The following is a 26,771-nucleotide window of genomic DNA, read 5'->3' as shown; positions in this document are numbered from 1 at the left end:
TTCTCTGCTTAAGTCCTTTTTACCTGGAACACTCTTCATCTGACCCCTTGCATGGCACAGTCTACCTCATCTTCCAACAAAGAGGAACTTTTAATTATGCTATATTAATGCCTCTCTTCACCCAAATTACACTGTATTGTGTTTCCATAGATTTTCCTCACAGCACTAATACATTCCACTTACAATTTTTAATTTGCCTTTTTTTATTTTTATCTGACTCCTCCAACTGGAATCTAAGATCCATAAAGGAAGCAATCTTGTCTGTCTTGTTCTCTGCTGAATATCCAGTACTCAAATACAAATACTGGCATGCTGTAAACATCTGTGAATGAATGAATGAGGGAGTGTAATGATAACAACTTTAAGGATGGGGAACACATGTATACCTGTGGCGGATTCATTTTGATATCTGGCAAAACTAATACAATTATGTAAAGTTTAAAAATAAAATAAAATTTAAAAAAATAAATAAATAAAAGGAAGGTTTTCATTGAATACTATAAAAGTTTGACTGGTAGTATCTGCAAAAACAGGTAAGGCTCATACCCAGTTCCCAGTTCAGGAATAACAAAAACCCTTTCCCTCCATTTCATCCTATTCTAACAATTCAATATTTTTTGAACATCTGCTATGATCCAAATTTTTTATTAGACCCTGAAGATAGAACAATGAAATAAGGCTTCCTGTTGTTTCCCCTGTTTGGAGGACAAGGAACATGGAAAGAGATGAAACCTGAATCAAAACATATCATCTTCAGGTAGCACTTCCAGCGTGCTTGGTGCTAGAGGAGCAGGGTGCAAGTGATTAAACTGAAGTTTGAAGACAGTCTGTGAATTTTAATTATCTCTACTATCCCTGTCTCCCATTGCCATGGATAATTGAAAGTTGGCCATATTGCTAGGTAACGCTTCATTCCCTGCATAACTTGGCACTTAGAAAACGTTTTGCAAGAAAAGCAATTATAGCAATTGTCTCATGGGGGCGGGTAGAGGATGGATATAAACTGACTCTTGATGATGTTTTTGCTCTTTGCACATATTTACTAGATTCTTCAACCTAGTTTTGAAAACCTTCAAATACATATGCTCAACTGTTTCACCTACCAACCTGGTGGGGGTGGGGGGGGTGGGGGTAGGGTGTGGACTGCAAAAAATGGGTATCATTTCAGGTACGGTTACTTCCTTCATTCCTCATGTAAGGACACTGAGCAATAACCAGTCTGGCCTCTCATTTCCCCTAACATATGTCTACTCGGGAAGTTATGTGCAAGCTATGATTAAACAAAGATTGAAGACAAAAATAAGCAAAATGTGGCTTTGGGGGCACATCTGAGAAGGTTCTGGAGTAATTCTGTTTGCCCTGTACATTTATGGGTGGTTTGTTGAGAAAAAAAGGAAAAATTTCTGGATTTTTCAAATTGTTCAAGCACATCTTTTGTTCATTTCACTGCCTTTCCCCAACTGCTTCACTTCCTCAATGTTTTTGACCTTGAAACAGTCAGTTCAGACTTTCTAAAGCATGGTGCTTGAGACAGTCATACTAAAGCTTGAATGCTGTGTTTGTCACGTCCGTTTTAAGACATTCCCAGACAGTCTTCTAGAAAGGCTAACCTTTTCAATACTATTCTCACCTTCTGTGGAATATGCAAAGTGGAGATTTTTTTTTTTTTTTTCCAGCGAGAGAGACAAACAAGCATTTTAGTACTGGGCTGAGCAGGATCCATTTAGTGTTATCAATACAACTGCCAGTGTTTCCTGGTATGTAATTTGGTGGGAGGGTGTCTGTAACACATAAGGTGATAGGCAGAAGTGTATCAAGAGCAGTGTCTGGGTCGGAACGATTAAACTCACGGATGCCCAAGAAGCCACGAAGGTTTATACTTGAAAATGCCAATATCTTCGGCTGTGTGTGTGCTGTTTGGTTTTGGTTTAAGTTTGGGGTTTGGGGTTGTTTTTATTTTTTGGTAATCCTTTTTGTGTACTGAATTGCAATTTTCAGGCTATATCTTAGTTTTCTTTCTAATTCCTTCACGTCCTGTTAAATTTTTTCAAAGAAAAGAAAAAAACACTTCAAAGCTTAAAGCTATCATAAGTTATGATACGGGTAGGATTCCTTGACCTTTCATTACCCAATGAGCTACTCTCAGGCAAGTGATTCCTACAGATTTACATGACATCTCCTGAAGCAAGAACAGAAAACTGATTTCTAATCATTGAAATTATTTTTCCTCACCATCATCGGACTCTCACAGAGGTCTCTCTAGATAATCTATAGAAATGTTGGTGTAGATGGATGACTCATAGAGTACTGGAAATATCACCAACCCCCAGATTAGGTTTGGACCTTCTGCTACATGCTCCCACAGCATCCGATGCATCTCCTGTCCAGAACTTAGGACAGTGGCAATTGATTATTTGAATGGCTTTTGCTGACTAAGCTCTACATGTGTGTCTTTATGCTAAGTGCTTTGCAAATGTTTTATAATGTAATCTTTATGATGAGCTCTATACTTTAAATCAATATTTTAGAAATGAAAAAAGTGTCTGAGAGATGTTGGGTAGCTTGCTCAAGGTCACATACTTTGTAGCAGGCAATGCCCTGACTAATGGTTATATGACCTCAATGGACATGATCTTAACCACTATGCAAAACTGATCTTCCAGCTAAGCTAATTTTGGAATTTTTTAAAAGGCATTTTCAACTGTTCTACTGTTCTTTAGGGGTAGTTAACTAAAGAACGCAATGTAAAATAGTTGTCAATATCTTGGTGTGAACTACACAAGACTGATGAAGGAAAGCCCACCACCAGGGAAGCCCACTGATGAAGGAATAACTGCAAATGTAGCTACAACCAGCAGAGATTGAAAGAGTATTGCCACACAAGGTAGAAGCAGATTGCAATAAGTGTGCTGGGGTGACTGGGTGATAAACAGGATTTAGTTAGATATGTGTATATACAAACTTTAATTTTATTGTCATTCTTAGATTTACAAATAGATATGTTCTTGGTTTGTTTTTAATAATAAATGAATAAATAAGAAGATATAAAATCATCCCAATCCCACCACCGAGAAGTAGCAGTTGTCAATATTAGCGCATTTCATTCAGGATACTGAGATATATATGTTGTGATCTCATCAATCTTTCTATCAGTGTAGATAGAATGAATCAGAAGATCATTATTTATAAAGGCATTACTAAACATGGATTCATATTTTTCATATTTTAAATAAAAATATTGAGATTATTCCATTAAAATGAACACATTTAGTAAAAATGTTGACTTTTAGATAGATTAAAAGTTACTAACTTTTAAAAAGTATTTCTTAACAGTAAAGGTATTACTAAAATATACGAATACAAAATTTAATTAAAAAATGAGAAATATTGAGGTTAAAATAATTCATTTTAAACTACATTTTACAAGTTTAGTCAAGCTAAGTTGTGTCAATTGACTTGCTATGAAAGATGAGAAAGAACTTCATTCCCCTTCTAATCTTCTTAATTACATTGGGGTTTAAACTGTTAGTATTCTTAACATATATATTATCTTCTATAATCATTATTTTAAATTTATTTAAAGTTGACTGTATACTCACCACCGATCCCTTTTACATATATTCATTCCTAAATTTTTAAATTAATTTATTTTTTAATTGAAGGATAATTGCTTTACAGAATTTTGTTGTTGTCTGTCAAACCTCAACCTGAATCAGCCATAGGTGTACATCTATCCCCTCCCCTTTTAACCTTCCAACCATCTCCCTCTCCATCCCACCCCTCTAGGTTGATACAGAGCCCCTGTTTGAGTTTCCTGAGCCATACAGCAAATTCCCATTGGCTATCTATTTTACATATGGTAATGTAAATTTCCATGTTACTCTTTCCATACATCTCACCCTCCCCTCCCCTCTCCCCATGTCCATAAGTCTATTCTCTATGTCTGTTTCTCTATTGCTGCCCTGCAAATAAATTCATCAGTACCATTTTTCTAGATTCCGTATATATGGGTTAGAAACAATATTTATCTTTCTCTTTCTGACTTACTTCATTCTGTGTAATAGGCTAAATTCTTTATCATGAGATCATCTCTCAGTGGACTACATTTCATTATGAATTATTTTTTATTCTCCAAGAAAAAATGGATAGGTGCTTGAATTCCTTTAATTAATGTCCTTTAATTAATAAGGACAATCTGGCTGGGTTTGTTATTTGTGATACTTTGTTTCATTCAAAAGATAATATACATTGCAACACAGCTTTCTGATACATATTGTTGTGAAAGAAAACTTAGTTTAAAATTTCCTCTTCATTGGTAGCTTGCTTTTTCTGCCTAGACATTTACTTTCCTCTTTGTCCTGGAAGATCAGCATCCCCAAAATGTATCTTGATTTTGATTTTCAGTTTTATTTCCATACTACTCACCAAAATATCCTTTTAAAATATAGAATCAACTTTTATTTCAAGAATATAATTCTGGCATCATTAAACAAATCTTACGGTCCCCTTTGCTTTTGGCACCCCACTCCAGTACTCTTGCCTGGAGAATCCCATGGGCGGAGGAGCCTGGTGGGCTGCAGTCCATGGGGTCGCTAAGAGTCGGACACAACTGAGTGACTTCACTTTCACTTCTCACTTTCATGCATTGGAGAAGGAAATGGCAACCCACTCCAGTGTTCTTGCCTGGAGAATCCCAGGGACAGGGGAGCCTGGTGAGCTGCCATCTATGGGGTCGCACAGAGTCAGACACGACTGAAGTGACTTAGCAGCAGCAGCACCAGCATAGGTTTTTTTTTTAAAGCTGAAGTTATTTCAGTATCTAACTTTTGGGATGTCTTAAAATGGCATCACATTTTTAACTATTTTCCTAGATTTTCTCTACAACCTCCAAGGTGTCAATGACACCATCAACCTGAAGATGCACCATCATAAGTACAATTAAAAAGTAAAACATTCTGTTATTTATAAGATGCTATGTATTGTCATATGTGTTCTGATTTAAAACCGGATAAAATTGGAAATACAGAAGTACAGTTGATTAAATTATTATCATTTTTCAGGTAAAGAAATTCTACTGGTTTTAGTAAAAAGACTTGGCTACTTCACTGAACATGACTAAGTTAGTCAACAGTGAACAAAGAAACCTCTAATTCCTTATCTTCTAACTTCTGTCCCTATTTTTCATCCACCAAAATAGCTCTTTGATTCTAAAGTATGTGGATGTAGAGGAAAGAGCTAAAAACCTAAGCTCACAATAACAAAAACAATAAAATGGCTAAATTACTTTCAAATAAAAATGTCTGCTTCCATATTGATCCTTGATATTGGATCATTTTAAATGGGCCATATGTAACCTAAATTCAACATCTTTTCTGCTTCAGAGGTTGACCGGAAGATTGTGTGGTGGTTTAGTCACTCAGTCTTGTCTGACTCTTGTGACTCCAGGGACTGTAGCCTGCCAGGCTCCTCTGTCCATGGAATATCCCAGGCAAGAACACTGGAGTGCGTTGCCATTTTCTTCTTTTGTGGATAAAACTGAACTTATGGTCTCAATTCCACTGCATTTAGAAGGCCTATTATACTGCAGCTGCATCTTCACTGTCTGGTATTTTATTTTGTGATTGATGGAAATTCTATGACCATTTGAATAGTTAGTCTCTTGGGCTATTTGTATTTCATTATTACTACATCACCTAAACATGATTAGGTTTATGATGAATATGAATAAACTCCACTGAGAATGTTTTCATTTTATTCCTAAACATCTAAAAGGAAAATATTAACATGAATAATATAATTGTTGGCTATTAGTAAGAATGAAATCCATTGTATAAGAAAGTTGTAGCTAATTTTGAGTTAATCTATAGTCAAAATTTAGATTATTTTAGCCCAAAAAGTTTTTATTAGAGGTTGAATATATGGTTTCATGTTCCAGTTCCACAATAAATTACTTTGTGACAGTTGGCATGTCAATTAACCTGAGACTGAGTTTCATAACCACTCCTATATGTACTGTAAATATGAAAATTCAGCCTATAAATGAGAGGTATAAGCTCAGATAAAACTAAACTAATACTGTTATTAAAAGGAGATTGATAAAAATTTGATATTAGGGTAAAAGCATAAGTTTCTGTCATAGAAACATGCAAAAATCAATTTTTCTATTTAAATAAAAATGAAACATATAAATGCAAATACTTAAAGTATACAATGACTGGTAAATATTTTTTCTTTAGTTCTCTTATAAATTTTCAGAAATAAAGTAATGACAAAAAATATTTATGCATACTTATGCATAATATAATATTTATGCATAATATAATATTATGCATAATATAATATTATGCTTCATAATCATAATATTCTAGATGAAAGAGGAAGCTTTGCCAAGTTTGGTGAAACACATGAGTCAACCACAATTGTAGCAATTGTTTCATTTAAACAACTTTTGATACAATTAATGACACAGGTGAGGGCATTTAAGATGTGTATTGGTTTTTATCCTTCCCTGTTAAAATAAAGAGGCATTTTGTGGAAGCAAGACAATTATCTCTAAGATATTGTTCCTTCATCAAATTTCCCAATTTATCTCACTTCTGAGTTCTCACAGGGTTTGAGTAAAGACTATAATAACTGAGTTGCTTTGGCTAATGATGTTCCCTGATGGGGAGACAGGAAAGCACAGTGAAGGTCTGAATAGCTGAAGGTACAATTTGGCCTTGCATGAGCCTCCTTTCTTGCAAGAGATGGAAAGGAAAATAAAACAAAACAAAAAGGTCAATAACTTTTTGAACTAATGTACTTTAAAGATAAATTTTAAAATCTCCTTAGTGGCAAATTTCTCAGAATCTATGCCTCCACAATCTGTAGTGCAAGCTTTTGCCTTTTGATATCTTAAACAAATGTTTCATTGTATTTGAACAAAGAATTGAAGGGGAAATCAACTTTTCAAAGTGTTTTAGCTAATAGCCCCTCCACATCAGGAATCAGTGTGTCATGCAGTCTGGAGGGAAACTGCTTTGATCTACAGGCCCAAACCCTAACCCAATTCATTCATTAGTCAAAACAAAGTTATTGTTGTTGTGTTGTTTAAGAGTGGCAGGGACTACAGCTATGGCTAATAGAAAAAAATGGCAAATCCTTTCCTCATAAAGCAACTGCAAAATCAAACAAATAGACCAAAAACACAACTAAACAAAAACCAAGAAAACAGTTTCAGTGCTCTGAAAATCATCAGAAGGAACAATACAACCTGAAAAGTATTTCTGGTTTCAAAACTGCTGGACATTGAATAAGCAAAGTATAGATCTATGCATTCCAGCCTGGCCACCCACCATGTCTCCTGTCTCATCCCAGTTCAGGATAGCAGTTCTGCCAGGATGGGTCAAGCCACAGGGACTAAAAGATTCCCTGCAGCAGGCAAAATGGGTTTACTTTATTTGGAGGAACAGGTGTCACCCATGCCCAGCAACACAGCAGTGGATATGACTTCTCAGACTGAGGTAAATGGAGGAGATCAACAAATATCTATTAGCTTGATATTATATGGTTAGAAGATAAGCATATTCCTAACTTAGACTGATCACTGTAACAGGAATAAAAAAAGGGAGCAGACAAAATATTTAATAAAATGACTAAAAACTTCCAAATTGATGAAAACAAAAATCTATACAGCCACAAAACTCAACAAATCTAAGTATAATAAATACAAAGAGATTCTTATTTAGATACACAGCATTCAGACTGCTGAAAAACAAAACCAAAATCTTGAAATCAGCAAGAGAAAATCATTCATTACATACAGTGGAACATTAACTATTTTTTCTCATCAGACACAAGGAAGGTCATGGGGATTCCCTGGTGGTCCATTGGTTAGGACTCAGTGCTTTCACTGCCGGAACCCAGGTCTGACAAATTAATAGGCATATTATAATTCTTGAAACAACCATTCAGAAAACAACCATTTGGAAAACAACGAGAAAATGGATTCAAAAATCAACGGAGTGGAAATGATACTTCAAGAAATACTAATCCATCACAAAAACGAATGTAGTCATGGAGACAGATAGTGAGCGAGATGCAATAAGTGAGATGCAATAAGTGAGTGAGATGCAATAGAAAACAAATTACAAATGACAGTGATAAATCCAACCATACCAATTATTACTTTGAATGCAAATGGTCTAAACACCCACAATCAACAGGCAAAGACTATTAGACTGGATACGAATGAAAAAGCAAAACCAACGACAAGCTGTTCTACATAGCCACCTTAGACTAAGAGACAAAAACAGCTTGAAAGTAAAATGATGTGAAGGGGTTTATCATGCAAACAGCAAACACGACAGCTGGAATGCTATATTAATGTAAGACAATAGATTTTAATGCAAAAAATATTATTAGAGAAAACAATGAATTTCATAATGATAAAAGAGTAAATGCATGAGGAATATATAATAATTGTAAACATATATGTAACAAAAGAGGCACAAAATACATGAAACAAAAACATGAACAAAACCAAACACAGAAAGGAGTAATTCAATGATAGTAACAAGGGGAAACAGTGGAAACAGTGTCAGACTTTATTTTTCTGGGCTCCAAAATCACTACAGATGGTGACTGCAGCCATGAAATTAAAAGACACTTACTCCTTGGAAGGAAAGTTATTACCAACCTAGATAGCATATTCAAAAGCAGAGACATTACTTTGCCAACAAAGGTTCATCTAGTCAAGGCTATGGTTTTTCCTGTGGTCATGTATGGATGTGAGAGTTGGACTGTGAAGAAGGCTGAGCGCCGAAGAATTGATGCTTTTGAACTGTGGTGTTGGAGAAGACTCTTGAGAGTCCCTTGGACTGCAAGGAGATCCAACCAGTCCATTCTGAAGGAGATCAGCCCTGGGATTTCTTTGGAAGGAATGATGCTAAAGCTGAAACTCCAGTATTTTGGCCACCTCATGCGAAGAGTTGGCTCATTGGAAAAGACTCTGATGCTGGGAGGGATTGGGGGCAAGAGGAGAAGGGGATGACAGAGGATGAGATGGCTGGATGGCATCACTGACTCAATGGACATGAGTCTGAGTAAACTCTGGGAGTTGGTGATGGACAGGGAGGCCTGGCGTGTTGCGATTCATGGGGCCCCAAAGAGTCGGACACAACTGAGTGACTGATCTGATCTGATCTGAACAAGCTTTGATATTTTACTCTCAATAAATGGTAGAACTAATTAAAAAAATCATAAACCATATATAGAGATGAACAAGAATATCAACAGAAGTGTAGTAATTTCTACCCAACAACAGCGAAACCCACATTCCTTTCGTGCACTATTCTCCAAAATAGATCACATGCAAGGCAATAAAACAAGTCATAACACATTGAAAAGTAATGAACTCGTACAGAGTATTGTATCTGACCACAATGGAATTACATTACAAATCAACAACAAAAAGAAATGTGAAAAATCATCTAATATTAATTTTAAATACATCATTCTAAACAACTCATTAATCAAAGAAATAAGAGGCAAAATAGAAAATATTCTGAAATGACTGAAAATGAAAATACAACATACGATTTATTTGATGAACCTAAAACAGTGGTTAGAGGAAAACTTATAGCCATATGACCTACATCAGAAAAAGATACCTGAAAATAATAACCTGAGCTTCTACTACCCCAAAAAACTAGATATCCATAAGTAAACTAAATCAAAAACAACCATAAGCAAGTAAATAAAAGGCATTAGCAGAGGCATCAATGAAATAAAAAGCATATAAACTATTGAGAAAAATCAATGAAACTCATAATTTTTTGCTTTAAAAATTCAAGAAAGGTAAATTACCAAAAACAAGAATGAAAAAATTATATATATACATATATATATACACACACAATACAAAAATTAGATATATTTATATACACAACACAGAGAAGGCAATGGCACCCCACTCCAGTACTCTTGCCTGGAAAATCCCATGGACAGAGGAGCCTGGTAGGCTGCAGTCCATGGGGTCGCTAAGAGTCGGACACAACTGAGCGACTTCACTTTCACTCTTCACTTTCATGCATTGGAGAAGGAAATGGCAACCCACTCCAGTGTTCTTGCCTGGAGAATCCCAGGGACGAGGGAGCCTGGTGGGCTTCCGTCTATGGGGTCGCACAGAGTTGGACACGACTCAAGCGACTTAGCAGCAGCAGCAGCATATACACAACAAAAATTATATGCCACACTTGTCTTGGTTCAGGCTGCTCTAACAAGATATCATACACTAGGTAGCTTAAACAACAGAAATTTATTACTCACAGCTCTGTAGGCTGGAAAGTCCAAAATCAAGGTGCTGGTTGATGTGGTTCCTGGTGAGAGCCCTTTTCCTTGTTTGCAGATGGCATTCTTCTCATCGTATCCTGACAAGTTAAAGAGAGAAATAAGCTTTGTCATGTCTCTTCTTAAAGGGAAGTCACTCAGTCGTGTCCAACTCTTTGCAACCCCATGGACTGTAGCCCACCAGACTCCTCCATCCATGGGGTTCTCCAGGCAAGAGTACTGGAGTGGGTTGCCATTTCCTTCTCCAGGGGGATGTTCCCGACCCAGGGATTGAACCCGGGTCTCTCGCATTGTAGGCAGACGCTTTACCGTCTGAGCCAGCAAAACCTCACTATTTACCATTAAAAATTATGACTCTCCTTGAATGGAATGATCAACACTTAAATCACTATGCTAAATGGTAAAGGTGAACACTCCTCTCTGAAATAAAAATCTTTTACAAAGCAATACCAAAAGCATAAGACAACTTGCAGGTACTACCAAAGACTCAAAGAATAATTCACCACCTGATTAAAGTACACATGCTGAAGATACAAACACTAGTTGAAGTATAGTCTTAAATATACATGCAAAAACCTAACTAATTTGCATACAGTCTTGAAAAAGGGCTTTCTACATTCAGTTATGTCTGGTGGAGGCGCTAATCTCATCACAAAGGCTAGCATCATATGAAATATCTACACATAACATAGCCCTTAGTGTGAAAATGAATGTTTTCCTCCAAAGATGTAAAATGACTCAAGAATATGCATTCTTGTCATATCTGTTCACCATTGTACTGGATAGCCTTGTCACAGCTATGTACCAGGAAAAAAGATAAAAATCATCTTACTTGCAGATGACATGGTTTTCTATATAGAAAATCCTATGGAAGTCACTAAAATACTGTTAGATTTAATTAAGGATACAAGACAAACCATCAGAGAACAATAAAAAACAAAATTAAGAAAATTATTTCATTTACAATAATATTAAGAAAAATATACAGGAATACATTTAATATTCATAAAAGGGCATAACATACTTAAAACCACAAAGTATTGCTGAAAGAAATTTAAGGAGTTCTAAATAAATGGGAAAATAACCATGTTAATCGATTAAGTAATCTCAGAGACCTAAATATAAGAATTAAACTATAAAACTTCTAGAAAATAGAAAATCATTGTAATCTTGAGTTTGAAAAAATAGTCTTGGAATTCAAACATGATCCAAGAAAGAATTAAATGATAAATTGAACTATATCAAAATTATCTTTTATGCTTCAAAAAATATCATGAAATTCATACATCTAAAAAAGACTTGTACGCAGAATACATAAATAACCCTTATAATTCAATAAAAAAACAACTCAACTTAAAAGTCAGCAAATGATTTGAACAGACATTTAACAAAAGAAGATACACGAATGGCTTAAAGCACTTGAAATATGCTTATATTATTAGTCATTGCTGCTGCTGCTAGGTCAATTCAGTCCTGTCTAACTCTGTGCGACCCCATAGACAGCAGCCCACCAGGCTCCCCCATCCCTGGGATTCTCCAGGCAAGAACACTGGAGTGGTTGCCATTTCCTTCTCCAATGCATGAAAGTGAAAAAGTAAAAGTGAAGTCGTTCAGTCGTGTCCAACTCTTAGCGACCGCATGGACTGCAGCCTACCAGATTCCTCCATCCATGGGGTTTTCCAGGCAAGAGTACTGGAGTGGGGTGCCATTGCTGTCCCCATATTAATCATTAGGAAAATGCTAAATTCAGAAACAGATACAACTACACACCCATTAGAATGGCTCTAATCATAAAAATCAAACAGTATTGTTGGAGAAGATACAGAAAACTAGAACTTTCATGCACTGCTGAAAGTGAAGGCCGCTCAGTTGTGTCCAACTCTTTGTGAACCCATGACTATACAGTCCATGGAATTCTCCAGGCCATAATACTGGAGTGGGGATTCTTTCCCTTCTCCAGGGGATCTTCCCAACCCAGGAATCGAATTGGGGTCTCCTGCATTGCAGACGGATTCTTTACCAACTGAGCTATCAGGGAAGCCCTGATATGTGTTGCCAGTGGGAAAATAAACGTGGTACAGACACTTTGGAAAATGTTTCTTAAAAAATTATTTAGCGTACAACTCAGCAATTTCACTTGCAGGAATCTGTCCAAGAAAAATGAAAAGACAGGCCTCCGTAAAAACACATGTCTGAGTGTTCACACATCATTATTCCTAATTGCCCCAAATTGGAAACAACCCAATTGCCCATCAACTGATGACTGAATGAATAAACAAAATGTGGTACACCTGTACAATGGACTATTATTCAGCCACAAAAACGAATGAACTATCTATTCACACTACAAGCTGAATAACCTCAAAACCAGTAGGCTTAGAGATAGGAGCCAAATGTTGAGGGGGGTGGAAACTACAACATATGATTTTATTTATATGAATATTTTAGAAAAGGTATATTTATAGGGAATGAAAGAAAATCTGTGGTTTCCTAGAGTTGAGTGTGGGAATTAACTCTGAGAAATTACGGAATGTTCTAAATCTGCATTAAAAATAAAAATGAAGTCTGTACAACTGTAAATTTGTTAACATTATAAATTTTTTAAGTTTGTTGGCAGAAACCATTGTTAAATCTGATGTACTTACCTTTCAAACTGATCATTAATTGGAATAATTCAATGAGAAAATAAATTATTCATCTTAAAAAGAATAAAACATAATTAGTGCTTGTTCTCATGGTGGATTATTGTGGACATGAAGGATGTGACACTCTTTTCACTCCTGTATCTACAAGCTTACTGTCTGCAATTCCTAGAATCTTTCCTTTTCCTGTTCTGGGATTAAAGGTGTTCTTCAAGGGTGGTGGTGGGGAGGGAGGGAAATCCATTTTTGACAGCAACAAAGTAACCAACAAACAAGTTCAATTTCATTGCAACTATGCCTGACATTTGGAGGTTATTTTTCTACTGCTGTCCCGCTGTCATGGCCTACTTAATAGATAAGATTTAAAAAAAAAAAAAAGGCAATGTAATATTTGGTCAAAAACTCAAGTAATGGAGACAGCCAAAGGCAGGTTTAATCATTTTTAATCCTTCCATTTACCAGTGCAAGCACACTGAGAAAGTTACTTGACACGTTTCATCCACAGATTCCTCCTCTAGAAATGGAAGTGATGCTAATATCTGTTTTCCTTACAGAGTTACTTTGAGGATTAAATTAGATATTACATATAAGAATTTATCACAAGTTTTTGACATTTCAAATATATCTGAAATATGATCACGTTCACCTCTTTCCAGGCAATTTCCCTAGCCCATGGGAACACCATTCTCTCCCCTACAACTAAAATAGCTTCTGGTCTCTCCACTTCTGCCTTTTCCTCCTATTAACTATTGCTTAAATAGCAGAAGATACTTCCAAAGTGTAAATCGGATTATGTCCCTCTCCTGCTCTGAAATCCCTCAGCAGACCCCTACAAATCCCTATATTATGTGGCTCCCAACTATCTCTCTAGCCTCATTCCTACCAATACTCTCCTTGATCACAGACCAACCTGATCTTAAAATTTCTCAAACTCAAGAAATTATTTTGCAATTTACAGTATTTGACCCTCCTGTTCTCCTTTTTTAAATATTCTTCCCATAGTTAGCCAAATAACTTACTCCCTCACCTCACTCAAGACAAGTGACACCCCCTCAAGGATGCCTTTCCTGAGGACGGAGGAGCCTGGTGGGCTAAAATCCATGGGGTCGCTAAGAGTCGGACACGACTGAGTGACTTCACTTTCACTTTTCACTTTCCTGCACTGGAGAAGGAAATGGCAACCCACTCCAGTGTTCTTGCCTGGAGAATCCCAGGGACGGGGGAGCCTGGTGGGCTGCCGTCTATGGGGTTGCACAGAGTCGGACACACTGAGGCAACTTAGCAGCAGCAAGTAGCAGCTAACATAGCAACCTCCTGTCACTCTGTGTCCCTTTAACTTTATTCTTACTACTGAATAGTACATATTACTCTTTAGCTGATTACAGTTTTTGTCCCTTCAAGAATATAAGCATCATAAAGGGAGGCCTTTGAATATGTATTGTGCTGCTATGATTTTAGGACCTACAACAGTACCAGGCATATAGTAGGCTCTCAATAAAACTTGCCTAATAAATGAATGATAAATAGTAACTTCTCAATATATTTAAACACTATAATTGAACAAGATTTTAAGATTGTTAAGATTTTAACTTGACTCAACATCAGCTAAAACACAGAACACTGCAATCAAGTTTCTAATCATAATTAAGTGACTACAACAAAGTTCTCACATCTCTTAATGATCTTTAAAAACTTGAAACAAAACAACAAGACGGACTTTCCATTTCTATTGTGTAACATGTCCATAAATCATACAAATACTTATATGAAAATTAAATGGAAAATAAAATTAATACTTTCTGAAAATTCATTACTGACTTACTACAATCTTTCTGTTTCTGTTTCACCATCAAACTTCTCTCCTTTAGGGAGCCTCATGGATATTTTAAGACTTCCACAGGTAATAGTACTCTCTTAAGAGAACAGGAATTTATTCCTCAGAGCAATTAATCATGGCCTCCTGGAAATGTTTTATAGACCCAGTCTTCCCACAGCTATTTATCTCCTTCCCTATAAACTGCTTTATTACACAGTTAACTGTTTGTAACCTGACCTATTAAATGTCGTATTTACTTTGTAACAACAAGAAAAACCCACTCATAAAACATCATGTTTGATCCAAAACTCCAATCTCATAAAATGCTATGGAAACAAAACATAAGCTGTTGGTTGAGAGAGATCCTTATTTTGGCTACAGGTTTTAAGAGCTTCTCAGATCCAAATGACTTTTGGAGCCTTTTACTGAAGGTTGATAACTTAAATACACACAGTGAGAATCCTAGGATCCATGGTTAGCTAGAATCTTCTAGAAAGTTGTCTTTTTTTATTGGTCCCAGGAGAATTTACTGGGAAAATGGAGGGCCCTTAGCACCCAGAATGAACCTCTGCATTCCCCTAACTGGGTTGCTTTTCTCTTTTAACCTGGCCTAGCCATCCTTTCCACCTTTCTCTTCCCACTGTCCTCCAATCATCCTTAAGAACCTTGCTTAAAGAGGCAGGTGGGAGACAAAAGCCAACTCAACCCTGCCTAAATTGATTTTATAATAAAGTTTTGCTTACATCTTTTAAAATCAAATTTTGCTGGGGTTAGAGTTCCTGGAAAAGTTAAATAAGTTAACTTTTCCTATATATCTGTCCTTTTACCTCCCACTAGCAAGGACATCATCACCAAACTGAGATAAAAAGACACCAAAATTAAAAAACAAACAAACTAACAAAACTCACCAAACTGTCACAGGGCTCAGTTACAGTAGCAGTCTTAGTAGCAATCTTCGGAAGCCTTCGGTCACCATGCAGGTCCCAGCCTGGCTTGGCTTCACTCCCTTACTGGCCTTTTCAGCCTGGTGGCCAGGCCTGGCAGACTGCTGCAGGTGTCAGGTTCCTTGCTCAGCATCTGATGGCAAGACCAGACTTCACCCCTCTCCTCCTGCTGGCTGGCTCCCTCTGCTTCCAGGGTTCCCCCCAGGGGGCATCACATTCTCACTGGCCTTCTTTATATCCCAGACCCTTCTTCTAGAGGGCCTCTTACTGTTCCTACTTGTTCTGGAAGTTCTGGGCCTGCTGATCCTCCTTCTGGGCCCTGAGCTGCTGCTTCTCCTTCTTGGCTACCAGGCTGGCCTGGAATTCCGTCAAAGTTTTGTGTGTGAAACTGCAGGACAGCACGTTCCCCTCCCTGACACCCTCCTGGGTGAGGTGTAGGTTATCGCAGGCCCAGTCACAGCAGCACCGGGCAACTCCCCGAGGAGCCTGGGTAACTGTGCTCACAAACCAGCTCCGCCTCAAGGCCCAAGAAAGGGCCAGAGCTCACCTGTGTCCTACCGTGAGCTCTTGTCGGGGGAACGTCTGCTGGAGACGCTTCGTCATTCCCCAACTTGCTCTCACAACTACTTGGATGCTACAATCGCGGAAGTCCGGGTCCGGGGAGGAGGGGCTGTAATTGGTAAGCAGGCAGCGCTTGATGGTGTTCAGGTTCGCCTTGTGCACAATGAACAGGTTCTGGAATGCGGTATTCATGAGTTTTAGGTGCATGCCGTAGGGGTAAGGGCTGCTCAGCTCCAGGAGTGAACGGTGGACAAACTGCCGCACAAGCACAGTGAGGAAACACATCATGCACCAGCGTGTACCTGTTGATGTGGAAGATCAAGGGGAGGTCTCCTACAAGGTGCTTCAGCTTAAGATAAATATTGATCTCCATTTCGCTCAAGACCAGGAAGTCTATGACCCAGAGGGCCAGCCAATACCACATGGTCCTGAAAAGAGTTTTTTCTTTTCTTCCCTGCAGGTGAGCGGTGAGGCGCCACAAGACGCCACAGGTGCAGGCTGAACTGCTGCTGGATACAGCTCTCACCATGCAGATCAAATTAAACAAACAAGGGCGGCCCCGCACCGTGTGCCTCGCGGTTGCTGAGATGTGTGCTCCAGGGCGCATGCGCGCACTCTCCAGGTACCTCGACCAACCTGACTACTACATTCTCCAGGTCCCCTCGGCAAAGCTGCCTCTGCTCACCACTTCGAGCACTGTTCTGCTAGCTTCCTGCACCGTTGTGAACAGTAACCCGTAGCCAGTTGTGTTATATGCGAGGAAGGGTCTAAAAATCTGAGAGATTCCTGGTTCCTGACAAAGGTACAAGATGGAGTACGTTCAGTTCAGTTCAGTTGCTCAGTCGTGTCCGACCCTTTGCGACTCCATGAAACGTAGCACGCCAGGCCTCCCTGTCCATCACCAACTCCCGGAGTCTACCCAGATTCATGTCCATTGAGTCGGTGATGACATCTAACCATCTCATCCTCTGTTCTCCCCTTCTCCTCCTGCCTTCAATGGTTCCCAACATCAGGGATTTTTCAAATGAGTGGGTTCTTCGCATCAGCTGGCCAAAATATTGGAGTTTCAGCTTCAACATCAGTCCTTCCAATGAACACCCAGGACTGATTTCCTTTAAGATGGATTGGTTTGATCTCCTTGCAGTCCAAGGGACTCTCAAAGAGTCTTCTCCAACACCACAGTTCAAAAGCATCAATTCTTCGGCACTCAGCTTTCTTCACAGTCCAACTCTCACATCCATACATGACCACTGGAAAAATCATAGCCTTGACTAGACGGACATTCGTTGGCAAAATAATGTCTCTGTTTTTGAATATGCTATCTAGGTTGGTCATAACTTTCCTTCCAAGGAGTAAGTGTCTTTTAATTTCATGGCTGCAGTCACCATCTGCAGTGATTTTGGAGCCCCCCAAAATAAAGTCAGCCACTGTTTCCACTGTTTCCCCATTTGCCATGAAGTGATGGGACCAGATGCCATGTTCTTAGTTTTCTGAATGTCGAGCTTTAAGCCAACTTTTTCACTCTCCTCTTTCACTTTCATCAAGAGGCTCTTTAGGTCTTCACTTTCTGCCATAAGGGTGGTGTCATCTGCATATCTGAGGTTATTGATATTTCTCCCGGCAATCTTGATTCCAGCTTGTGCTTCTTCCAGCCCAGCGTTTCTCATGATGTACTCTGCATATAAGTTAAATAAGCAGGGTGACAATATACAGCCTTGATGTACTCTTTTCCTATTTGAAGCCAGTCTGTTGTTCCATGTCCATTTCTAGCTGTTGCTTCCTGACCTGCATATAGGGAAAGGGCAAATTAGCCAAGATGTCCATAGACAGGCTCTCTCGCCCCACATTTTGTGAATAATGATTATGTAACTTCTAAAGTCAGTTAAAGCACTGTGCATGTGCATCACGAGGTACTCACTTGGCCATGGGCTACGTTTGTTCTGTAAGTATGTACAGGTTCACCTGGAAAGCCCTTGGCAGGGGGCGGGGCGGGAAGGTTATGTTATGTCTGCTGCTATGGCTGCTGTGCCAGCCAGGAGAGAGCAAAGGCACCTGCAGTTCCTACAGCTCCTTGAGTTTTCTTCCAGCCTGTTAGCTGATACCTTGCCTGGGTTTGGTGAACTTGCTGATACCTGGGTTTGATGAACAGCAAGACAGTTGCTCTCCTACAGTTATAGAAAACACCTACCAGGCTTTCCAAGGGATCCCATAGAAGCCCTGGTCATTAGAACTGAGGTTGGCCACAGGCACCCTCTGCTCTGGGATGGGAGAGATTCATAGCACATGTGTAACTCTCTGCAAGGATCGAGCCTCTCATGTCCTCTGTCAGCTCTTTCTCTCAATGTTTTTATGTCCAGGGATGGGGGGGAGGGGTGATTTCTAGAGCCATGAACTTGTTTTCAAATATTTCCTTTGCATACTTCATATTACTCTGGCTAATTACTTGGAATTTCATGTTTGGATTGATCTCAGTTTAAAATTGCTAGTCACATCTCTGAAAAAGTGATGGGTCTAGGATTTAAACATAGGTCAGCCTAACTCCAAAGCACATGTTCTGTAAGATATCCCCAAAAACACAAGTCCCTGAACCCTCCTTATCTCTATTGATATCATCCTGCCTCTTTGACCTCTTTAAATGCTCCAAAAAGTAATGTCTTTGCCACATTCTCTTAGAAAATTTTAGTGTGATTTCCGAAGGAGAATCTCTTACATGTTAACTTTAAAGGACCCACTACTATGATATCTCTTCTCTTTCCTTTCATATTCTTTATCCAGGAAGTTTTTTGTGGGAACACCTATATGGTAATTGATCTTCCCACTCAACATCTTAAAAATATGACAATAGTTATTTTCCTTCTCAGATAGACCTTGTATAATCAGCACCTATATTAATATCAGAAGTGTTCTCCTGAGCATTCTGTATTATTCCATAATTTTCAGTAAATAGATTTGGCTGCTGAATGATAAAATTTGTTGTGTTTTCCCTTTGAAATATATTTAATCACAAACTAGTACCTCAGATAGACCTGTTTTTACAAACTGTGGATAACTCCAATAGTTTTCAGATTTTTTTTTTAAGTATAAGAATGGCAGCCTAATGTATGCAAGATATTTTAACTGGGACTCAGAAGATTAATAATAACTGCTCAGACACCCACAGAAGATTGTTGATAAATGTATATAATAGAACTTTATAAAACATAAAGGGATTTTAATACTATTACCCACCCCCACTTCTCACTTCACAATGCATAGAGAATTATTGGTTACATTCGTCAAGAAAATGCACATAATTCAAAGATATCTAGTTAGAACAACACTTTATTACTAAAAGGTCTATATTTATTAGCACTGAAATTTCCCATTATGAAGTTAGCAGGAGTACTTTGGAGAGGAACTTTGCTTTAATTCTCATTCACTAAATTATTTTTAAACTACTGAATACTTTGAACATATCCTTCAAGACTTTTGTAATATATCAGGGTCATGATAGGTTTTGAGAAGGCAAAGGATACAGACATTACGTTTGTATTTTACCTTTATGTTTGTGAATTATTTATCTTGCATTTCCCCCTATTTCACTTGATGCCTTCTATTTAAATAATATACAGTGAGATCAATTCAGTTCAGTTCATTTCAGTTGCTCAGTCGTGTCCGACTCTTTGAGACCCCATGAATCGCAGCACGCCAGGCCTCCCTGTCCATCACCAACTCCCAGAGTTCACTCAGACTCACGTCCATCGAGTCAGTGATGCCATCCAGCCATCTCATCCTCTGTCGTCCCCTTCTCCTCCTGCTCCTAGTCCCTCCCAGCATCAGAGTCTTTTCCAATGAGTCAGCTCTTCGCATGAGGTGGCCAAAGTACTGGAGTTTCAGCTTTAGCATCATTCCATCCAAAGAAATCCCAGGGCTGATCTCCTTCAGAACGGACTGGTTCGATCTCCTTGCAGTCCAAGGGACTCTCAAGAGTCTTCTCCAACACCACGGTTCAAAGGCATCAATTCTTTGGCGCTCAGCCTTCTTCACAGTCCAACTCTCACATCCATACATGACCACAGGAAAAACCATAGCCTTGACTAGACGGACCTTTGTTGGCAAAGTAATGTCTCTGCTTTTGAATATGCTATTTAGGTTGGTAATAACTTTCCTTCCAAGGAGTAAGCGTCTTTTAATTTCATGGCTGCAGCCACCATCTGCAGTGATTTTGGAGCCCCGAAAAATAAAGTCTGACACTGTTTCCACTGTTTCCCCATCTATTTCCCATGAAGTGATGGGACCAGATGCCATGATCTTAGTTTTCTGAATGTTGAGCTTTAAGCCAACTTTTTCACTCTCCTCTTTCCCTTTCATCAAGAGGCTTTTTAGTTCCTCTTCACTTTCTGCCGTAAGGGTGGTGTCATCTGCATATCTGAGGTTATTGATATTTCTCCCGGCAATCTTGATTCCAGTTTGTGTTTCTTCCAGTCCAGCATTTCTCATGATGTACTCTGCATAGAAGTTATTTAAGCAGGGTGACAATATACAGCCTTGATGTACTCCTTTTCCTATTTGGAACCAGTTTGTTGTTCCATGTCCAGTTCTAACTGTTGCTTCCTGACCTGCATACAAATTTCTCAAGAGGCAGATCAGGTGGTCTGGTATTCCCATCTCTTGAAGAATTTTCCACAGTTTATTGTGATCCACACAGTCGAAGGCTTTGGCATAGTCAATAAAGCAGAAATAGATGTTTTTCTGGAACTCTCTTGCTTTTTCCATGATCCAGCGGATATTGGCAATTTGATCTCTGGTTCCTCTGCCTTTTCTAAAACCAGCTTGAACATCAGGAAGTTCATGGTTCACATACTGCTGAAGCCATCAGACCACAAGAACTCCAAATGCTCAGTCTATGATTGCCAGCAATAAATAGGTTCTCCTTCAACTCCATTTAAATAACAACTCCTTAATCTTTATATAACAAAAGGAGTCTGAAATAAAAATATTGTTCTTCTTTACATAAAACATTCCTCCACACACATTTCAATAAAACCAGCATCTCTAAATCATCCCTTTGATAATTATTGAATAAAACAAAATATCCAATTACACAGAAGAGAAATTACATAAGTACAAGTTGAGGTAATAATAGATTTAATTAAAATGGGCAAAGGTTGAAATTGCCTTGCAGGAGAGGCAGGTTGGTCATTTCCTAGAGGGAGAAAGGTAGGCACAGTAATAAAAAGAAAATGTAAGTATTCTATAAATAAATATCCAATTTAAGTCAATTTAAAAATTAACTGTTTTTTTTTTCCTGCAACCTCATTACATTAGTCAAATTTTCCAATGAATAATTCTGTATTCTCTGAATGCATGAATACCATACTCTTTGTCAGAATTTACACAGATAAAGTGATATGGGAATATGTAGCACTAATCTTAAACTGTACAGTTTAAGTACTTGACGTGAACTATGTTAGCTCCATATTTATGTTAATTTCTACCATAACATGACAGAAGTTTGTTTCATGATCTGTTGGTCTTTTAGAAAGTCCTTAAACCTCCTTTTTGGTTTGTGATCCATAGTACTTACAAATATAAACCTATTGCTATCCTCATATATACTGTATGTGGTAGGTATACATATATTCATTCATTTTGGTTTGGTTTTTACTTCCAATTTCCTCTGTGGTTGTCCCATCCCGAGTCATGTCTGACTCTTTGCAATCCCATGGGCTACAGTATGCCAGGCTCCTCTGCCTCCACCATCTCCCCATATTTGTTCAGATTCATGTCCTTTGTGTTGGTGATGCTATCTAACCATCTTATCCTCTGCTGCCCAGTTATCCTTTGCCTTCCATCTTTCCCAGCATCAGGATCTTTTCCAGTGAGTCAGCTTTTCACATCAGGTGGCCAAAATATTGGAGATTTAGCAGCAGTCTTTCCAATGAATAGTCACATTTTCCCCAAGTTCAGTTCAGTCATTCAGTTGTATCTGACTATTTGCAACCCATGGACTGTAGCACGCCAGACTTCCCTGTTCATCACCAACTCCTGGAGTTAACCCAAACTCGTATCCATTGAGTTGGTGATGCCATCCAACCATCTCATCCTCTGTCATCCCCTTCTCCTCCCACTTTGGATCTTTCCCAGCATCAAAGACTTTTCAAATGAGTCAATTCTTCACATCTAGTGGCCAAAGTACTGCAGTTTCAGCTTCAGCATCAGTCCTTCCAATGATATCCAGGACTGATTTCACTTAGGATGGACTGGTTGGATCTCGTTGCTGTCCAAGGAACTCCCAAGAGTGTTCTCTAATACCACAGTTCAAAAGCATCACTTCTTCGGTGCTCAGCTTACTTTATAGTCCAAATCTCACATCCACACATGACCACTGGAAAAACCATAGCTTTGACTAGACAGACCTTTGTTGGTAAAGTAATGTCTCCTGTTTTTAATATGCTGTGGAGGTTGGTCACAGCTTTTCTTCCAAGGAGCAAGCGTCTTTTAATTTTATGGCTGCAGTCATCATCTGTGTGATTTTGGAGCCCAAGAAAATAAAGTCTGTCACTGTTTCCAATGTTTCCACATCTGTTTGTCATGAAGTGATAGTACCAGATGTCATGATCTTAGTTTTCTGAATGTTGAGTTTTAAGCCAACTTTTTCACTCTCCTCTTTCACTTTCATCAAGAGGCTCTTTAGTTCTTCTTCTTTTTCTACCATAAGGATGGTGTCATCGCTGTATCTGAGGTTATTGATATTTCTCCCAGCAATCTTGATTCCAGCTTGTGCTTCATCCAGCCTGGCATTTTGCATGATGTACTCTGCATGTAAGTTAAATTAGCAGGGTGAAAATAAACAGCCTTTATGTACTCCTTTCCCAATTTGGAACCAGTCTGTTGTTCTATGTCCAGTTCTAGCTGCTGCTTCCTGACCTGCATATAGATTTCTCAAGAAGCAGGTCAAGTGGTCTGGTATTTCCATTCCTTGAAGAATTTTCCACAGTTTAATGTGATCCACACAATCAAAGACTTTGGCATAGTCAATAAAGCAGAAATAGATGATTTCTGGAACTCTCTTGCTTTTTCGATGATCCAGTGGATGTTGGTAATTTGATCTCTGGTTCCTCTGCCTTTTCTAAAACCAGCTTGAACATCTGGAACTTTATGGTTCACATATTGCTGAAGCCTGGCTTGGAGAATTTTGAGTATTACTTTGTTAGTTTGTGAGAGGAATGCAATTGTGCAGTAGTTTGAGCATTCTTTGGCATTGCCTTTCTTTGGGATTGGAATGAAAACTGACTTTTTTCTAGTCTTTTGGCCACTGCTGAGTTTTCCAGATTTGCTAGCATATTGAGTGAAGCACTTTCACAGAATCATCTTTTAGGATTTGAAATAGTTCAACTGGAATTCCATCACCCCCACTACCTTTCTTCATAGTGATGCTTCCTAAAGCCACTTGACTTCACATTCCAGGATGTCTGGCTCTAGGTGAGTGATCACACCATTGTGGTTATCTGGGTCATGAAGATCTTTTTTGTATAGTTCTGTGTATTCTTAAACCTCTTCCTAATATCTTCTCCTTCTGCTAGGTCCATACCATTTCTGTCCTTTATTGTGCTCATCTTTGCATGAAATGTTCCCCTGGTATTTCTAGTTTTCTTGAAGCGATCTCTAGTCTTTCCCATTCTACTCTTTTCCTCTATTTCTTTGCACTGATCCCTGAGGAAGGCTTTCTTATCTCTCCTTTTTGTTCTTTGGAAATCTGCATTCAAATGGGTATATCTTTCCTTTTTTCCTTTCCTTTGCTTATCTTCTATTCACAGCTATTTGTAAGGTCTCCTCAAACAACCATTTTGTCTTTTTGCATTTCTTTTTCTTGGGGATGTGTTGAGGTCCTTTAATGGACTGGAACCTGGTGGTCTGGAGTCTACAATAAGAAAGTAAAGGAGAGAGAAAGAGGCTGATATTCCTTGATTTACACAGAAAGCCAATAAATCCCTGACACAGGGCTTGCTCTGTTCACAAAGTCCTCAGGCACCTTCTTGATGGGGTGAAGGTGCAGAGCACCTTTTCAAGAGGGTCTTAGAAGCCTGGGCAGGAAAGTGAACCCAAAGGGCCTCTGTGCTCCAGAGAAATAGCCTGAGAGAGAGAGAGAGAGAGAGAGAGAGAGAGACACGGGGACCAAAGCTCTGAGGGAGCAAAGGTGTTTTATTCAACATGGTGTGGGCATATATACTGTCTTACAAGGTAGTTATTCTCAGCAAAGATAAAGATTAACATTCCAGACTTACAAAACATAGGCAATCCATATTAAAGAGAGAGAGAGAGAGAGAGAGTTGTAAACAATCACTTTTACCATATGGCTCATAAGAAGGAAGAGGGTACTTATCACCATATTGAAAAACTAATGAAGGAAATGCCTGGATTCCTCAGCCCTTGGAGAGGCTTGCCTCTCCTCTTAATTCCTGAATATTCAGGAATTAATAAGGAACAGAGGATTTCTGACAGATCTAAAACAGCACACAGGAAGCCTCCTGTTAAATGTTTCCTGACAGGGATGGTCTTAATAACTGCCTCCTGTATAGTGTCACAAACCTCCATCCATATTTCTTCAGGCACTCTGTCTATCAGATCTAATCCCCTGAATCTGTTTCTCACTTCCATTGTATAATCATAAGGGATTTGATTTAGGTTATACCTGAATGGTCTAGTGGTTTTCCCTACTTTCTTCAATTTAAGGCTATATTTGGCAATAAGGAGTTCATGATCTGAGCCACAATCAGCTCCTGGTCTTGGTTTTGCTGAGTGTATCGAGCTTCTCCATCTTTGGCCGCAAAGAATATAATCAACTTGATTTCAGTGTTGACCATCTGGTGATGTCCATGTGTAGAGTCTTCTCTTGTGTTGTTGGAAGAAGGTGTTTGCTGTGACCAGTTGTTCTCTTGGCAAAACTCTGTTACACTTTGACCTGCTTCATTTTGTACTCCAAAGCCAAATTTGCCTCTTACTCCAAGTAGCTCTTGCCTTCCTACTTTTGCATTCCAGTCCCTTATAATGAAGTGGACATCTTTTTAAGGTATTAGTTCTAGAAAGTTTTGTAGGCCTTCATAGAACCAGTCAACTTCAGCTTCTTCAGCATTACTGACTGTGGATAGACTTGGATTGCTGTGATATTGAATGGTTTGTCTTGGAACCAAAGAGAGATCATTCTGTTGTTTTTGAGATTTTGGAATGTTTTGTTGACTATGATGGCTACTCAATTTCTTCTAAGGGATTCTTGCCCACCGTAGTAGATATAATGGTCATCTGAGTTAAATTTACCCAATCCAGTCCATTTTAGTTCACTGATTCCTAAAATGTCTATGTTCACTCTTGGCATCTCTTGTTTGACTACTTCCAATGTGCCTTGAATCATGGACCTAACATTCAAGATTCCTATGCAATATTGCTCTTTACATTTTCCCTATTCAACTGTAAACTTTGAGACCAAGAGAGTGAGTTATCAAGTTATCAGCTCATATATACTAAGTGATATGCACGCATGCTAAGTCACTTCAGTTGTATCCAACTCTTTGCAACCCCATGGACTATAGCCCACCAGGCTTCTCTGTCTGTGGGCATTCTCCAAGCAAGAATACTGGAGTGGGTTGCCTTGCCCTCCTCCAGGGGATCTTCCTGACCCAGCAATTGAACCTGCATCTCTTATGTCTGCTGCATTGGCAGGAGGGTTCCTTACCACTGGCACCACCCGGGAGGCCCACTGAGTGATACACACACACACACACACACACACGTATATATAGAGAGAGGTTTTGTTTTTAATTCAAAAAACGTTTTAAGATCTATCTATGTTGCCAACTAAAAACCAGTCCATTCTGAAGGAAATCAGCCCTGGGATTTCTTTGGAAGGAATGATGCTGAAGCTGAAACTCCAGTACTTTGGCCACCTCATGCGAAGAGTTGACTCATTGGAAAAGACTCTGATGCTGGGAGGGATTGGGGGCAAGAGGAGAAGGGGACGGCAGAGGATGAGATGGCTGGATGGCATCACTGACTCAATGGACATGAGTCTGGCTGAACTCTGGGAGTTGGTGATGGACAGGGAGGCCTGGTGTGCTGCTATTCATGTGGTCGCAAAGAATCAGACACAACTGAGCGACTGAACTGATCTGATCTGATATTTATGCATGTTGTTGTTCAGCCTCTCAGTCGTGTCCAACTCTTTGCGACTCCATGGACTGTAGCATGCCAGGCTTCCCTGTCCTTCACCATCTCTTGGAGCTTGCTCAAACTCACGTCCATTGAGTCGGTGCCATCCAGCCATCTCATCCTCTGTCGTCCCTTTCTCCTCCTGCCTTCTCTTTTCCCAAGCATCAGGGTCTTTTCCAACGAGTCGTCTCTTTGCATCAGGTGCCAAAGTATTGGAGCTTTAGCATCAGTCCTTCCAATGACTATTCCGGATTGATTTCCTTTAGGGTTGACTGGTTTGATCTCCTTGCTGTC

The 26,771-nt window shown here is 39.0% G+C and overlaps 1 protein-coding gene and 1 long non-coding RNA gene across 16 annotated transcripts in view; one reads left to right on the top strand and one right to left on the bottom strand.

Annotated features, from left to right (window-relative positions):
- Window positions 1-18,117, bottom strand: part of LOC147358441 (suppressor of SWI4 1 homolog) — a 343,713-nt gene extending 325,596 nt beyond the window's left edge. For 5 of the 14 annotated variants that reach the window (XM_086338670.1, XM_086338666.1, XM_086338669.1 and 2 more), the window contains exons 1-2: window positions 16,279-18,117; window positions 10,309-10,409 (exon numbers count right to left, since the gene is read on the bottom strand). In XM_086338670.1, coding sequence (XP_086194796.1) covers window positions 10,400-10,409; window positions 16,279-16,580 — 312 coding nt within the window. In that variant the 5' untranslated portion in view covers window positions 16,581-18,117 and the 3' untranslated portion in view covers window positions 10,309-10,399. Of the gene's footprint in view, window positions 1-10,308; window positions 10,410-15,695 lie in introns of all 14 variants that reach the window. The other 9 variants (XR_015141655.1, XR_015141657.1, XR_015141658.1 and 6 more) reach the window with 6 other exon arrangements.
- The window catches only part of LOC147358440 (uncharacterized), a 29,626-nt gene continuing 19,127 nt past the window's right edge, over window positions 16,273-26,771 (top strand). For both annotated transcript variants that reach the window (XR_015141661.1, XR_015141662.1), the window contains exons 1-2: window positions 16,273-16,410; window positions 16,753-16,914. This is a non-coding gene — a long non-coding RNA (uncharacterized LOC147358440). The remainder of the gene's footprint in view (window positions 16,411-16,752; window positions 16,915-26,771) is intronic.

The sequence above is a fragment of the Bos grunniens genome, chromosome 15 (genome assembly GCF_055505025.1).
Source record: "Bos grunniens cultivar Pamir isolate PY7600 chromosome 15, Bosgru_T2T1.0, whole genome shotgun sequence".
In the NCBI taxonomy this organism is placed as follows: Eukaryota; Metazoa; Chordata; class Mammalia; order Artiodactyla; family Bovidae; genus Bos; species Bos grunniens.
This window is presented reverse-complemented; position numbering and strand designations above follow the sequence as displayed.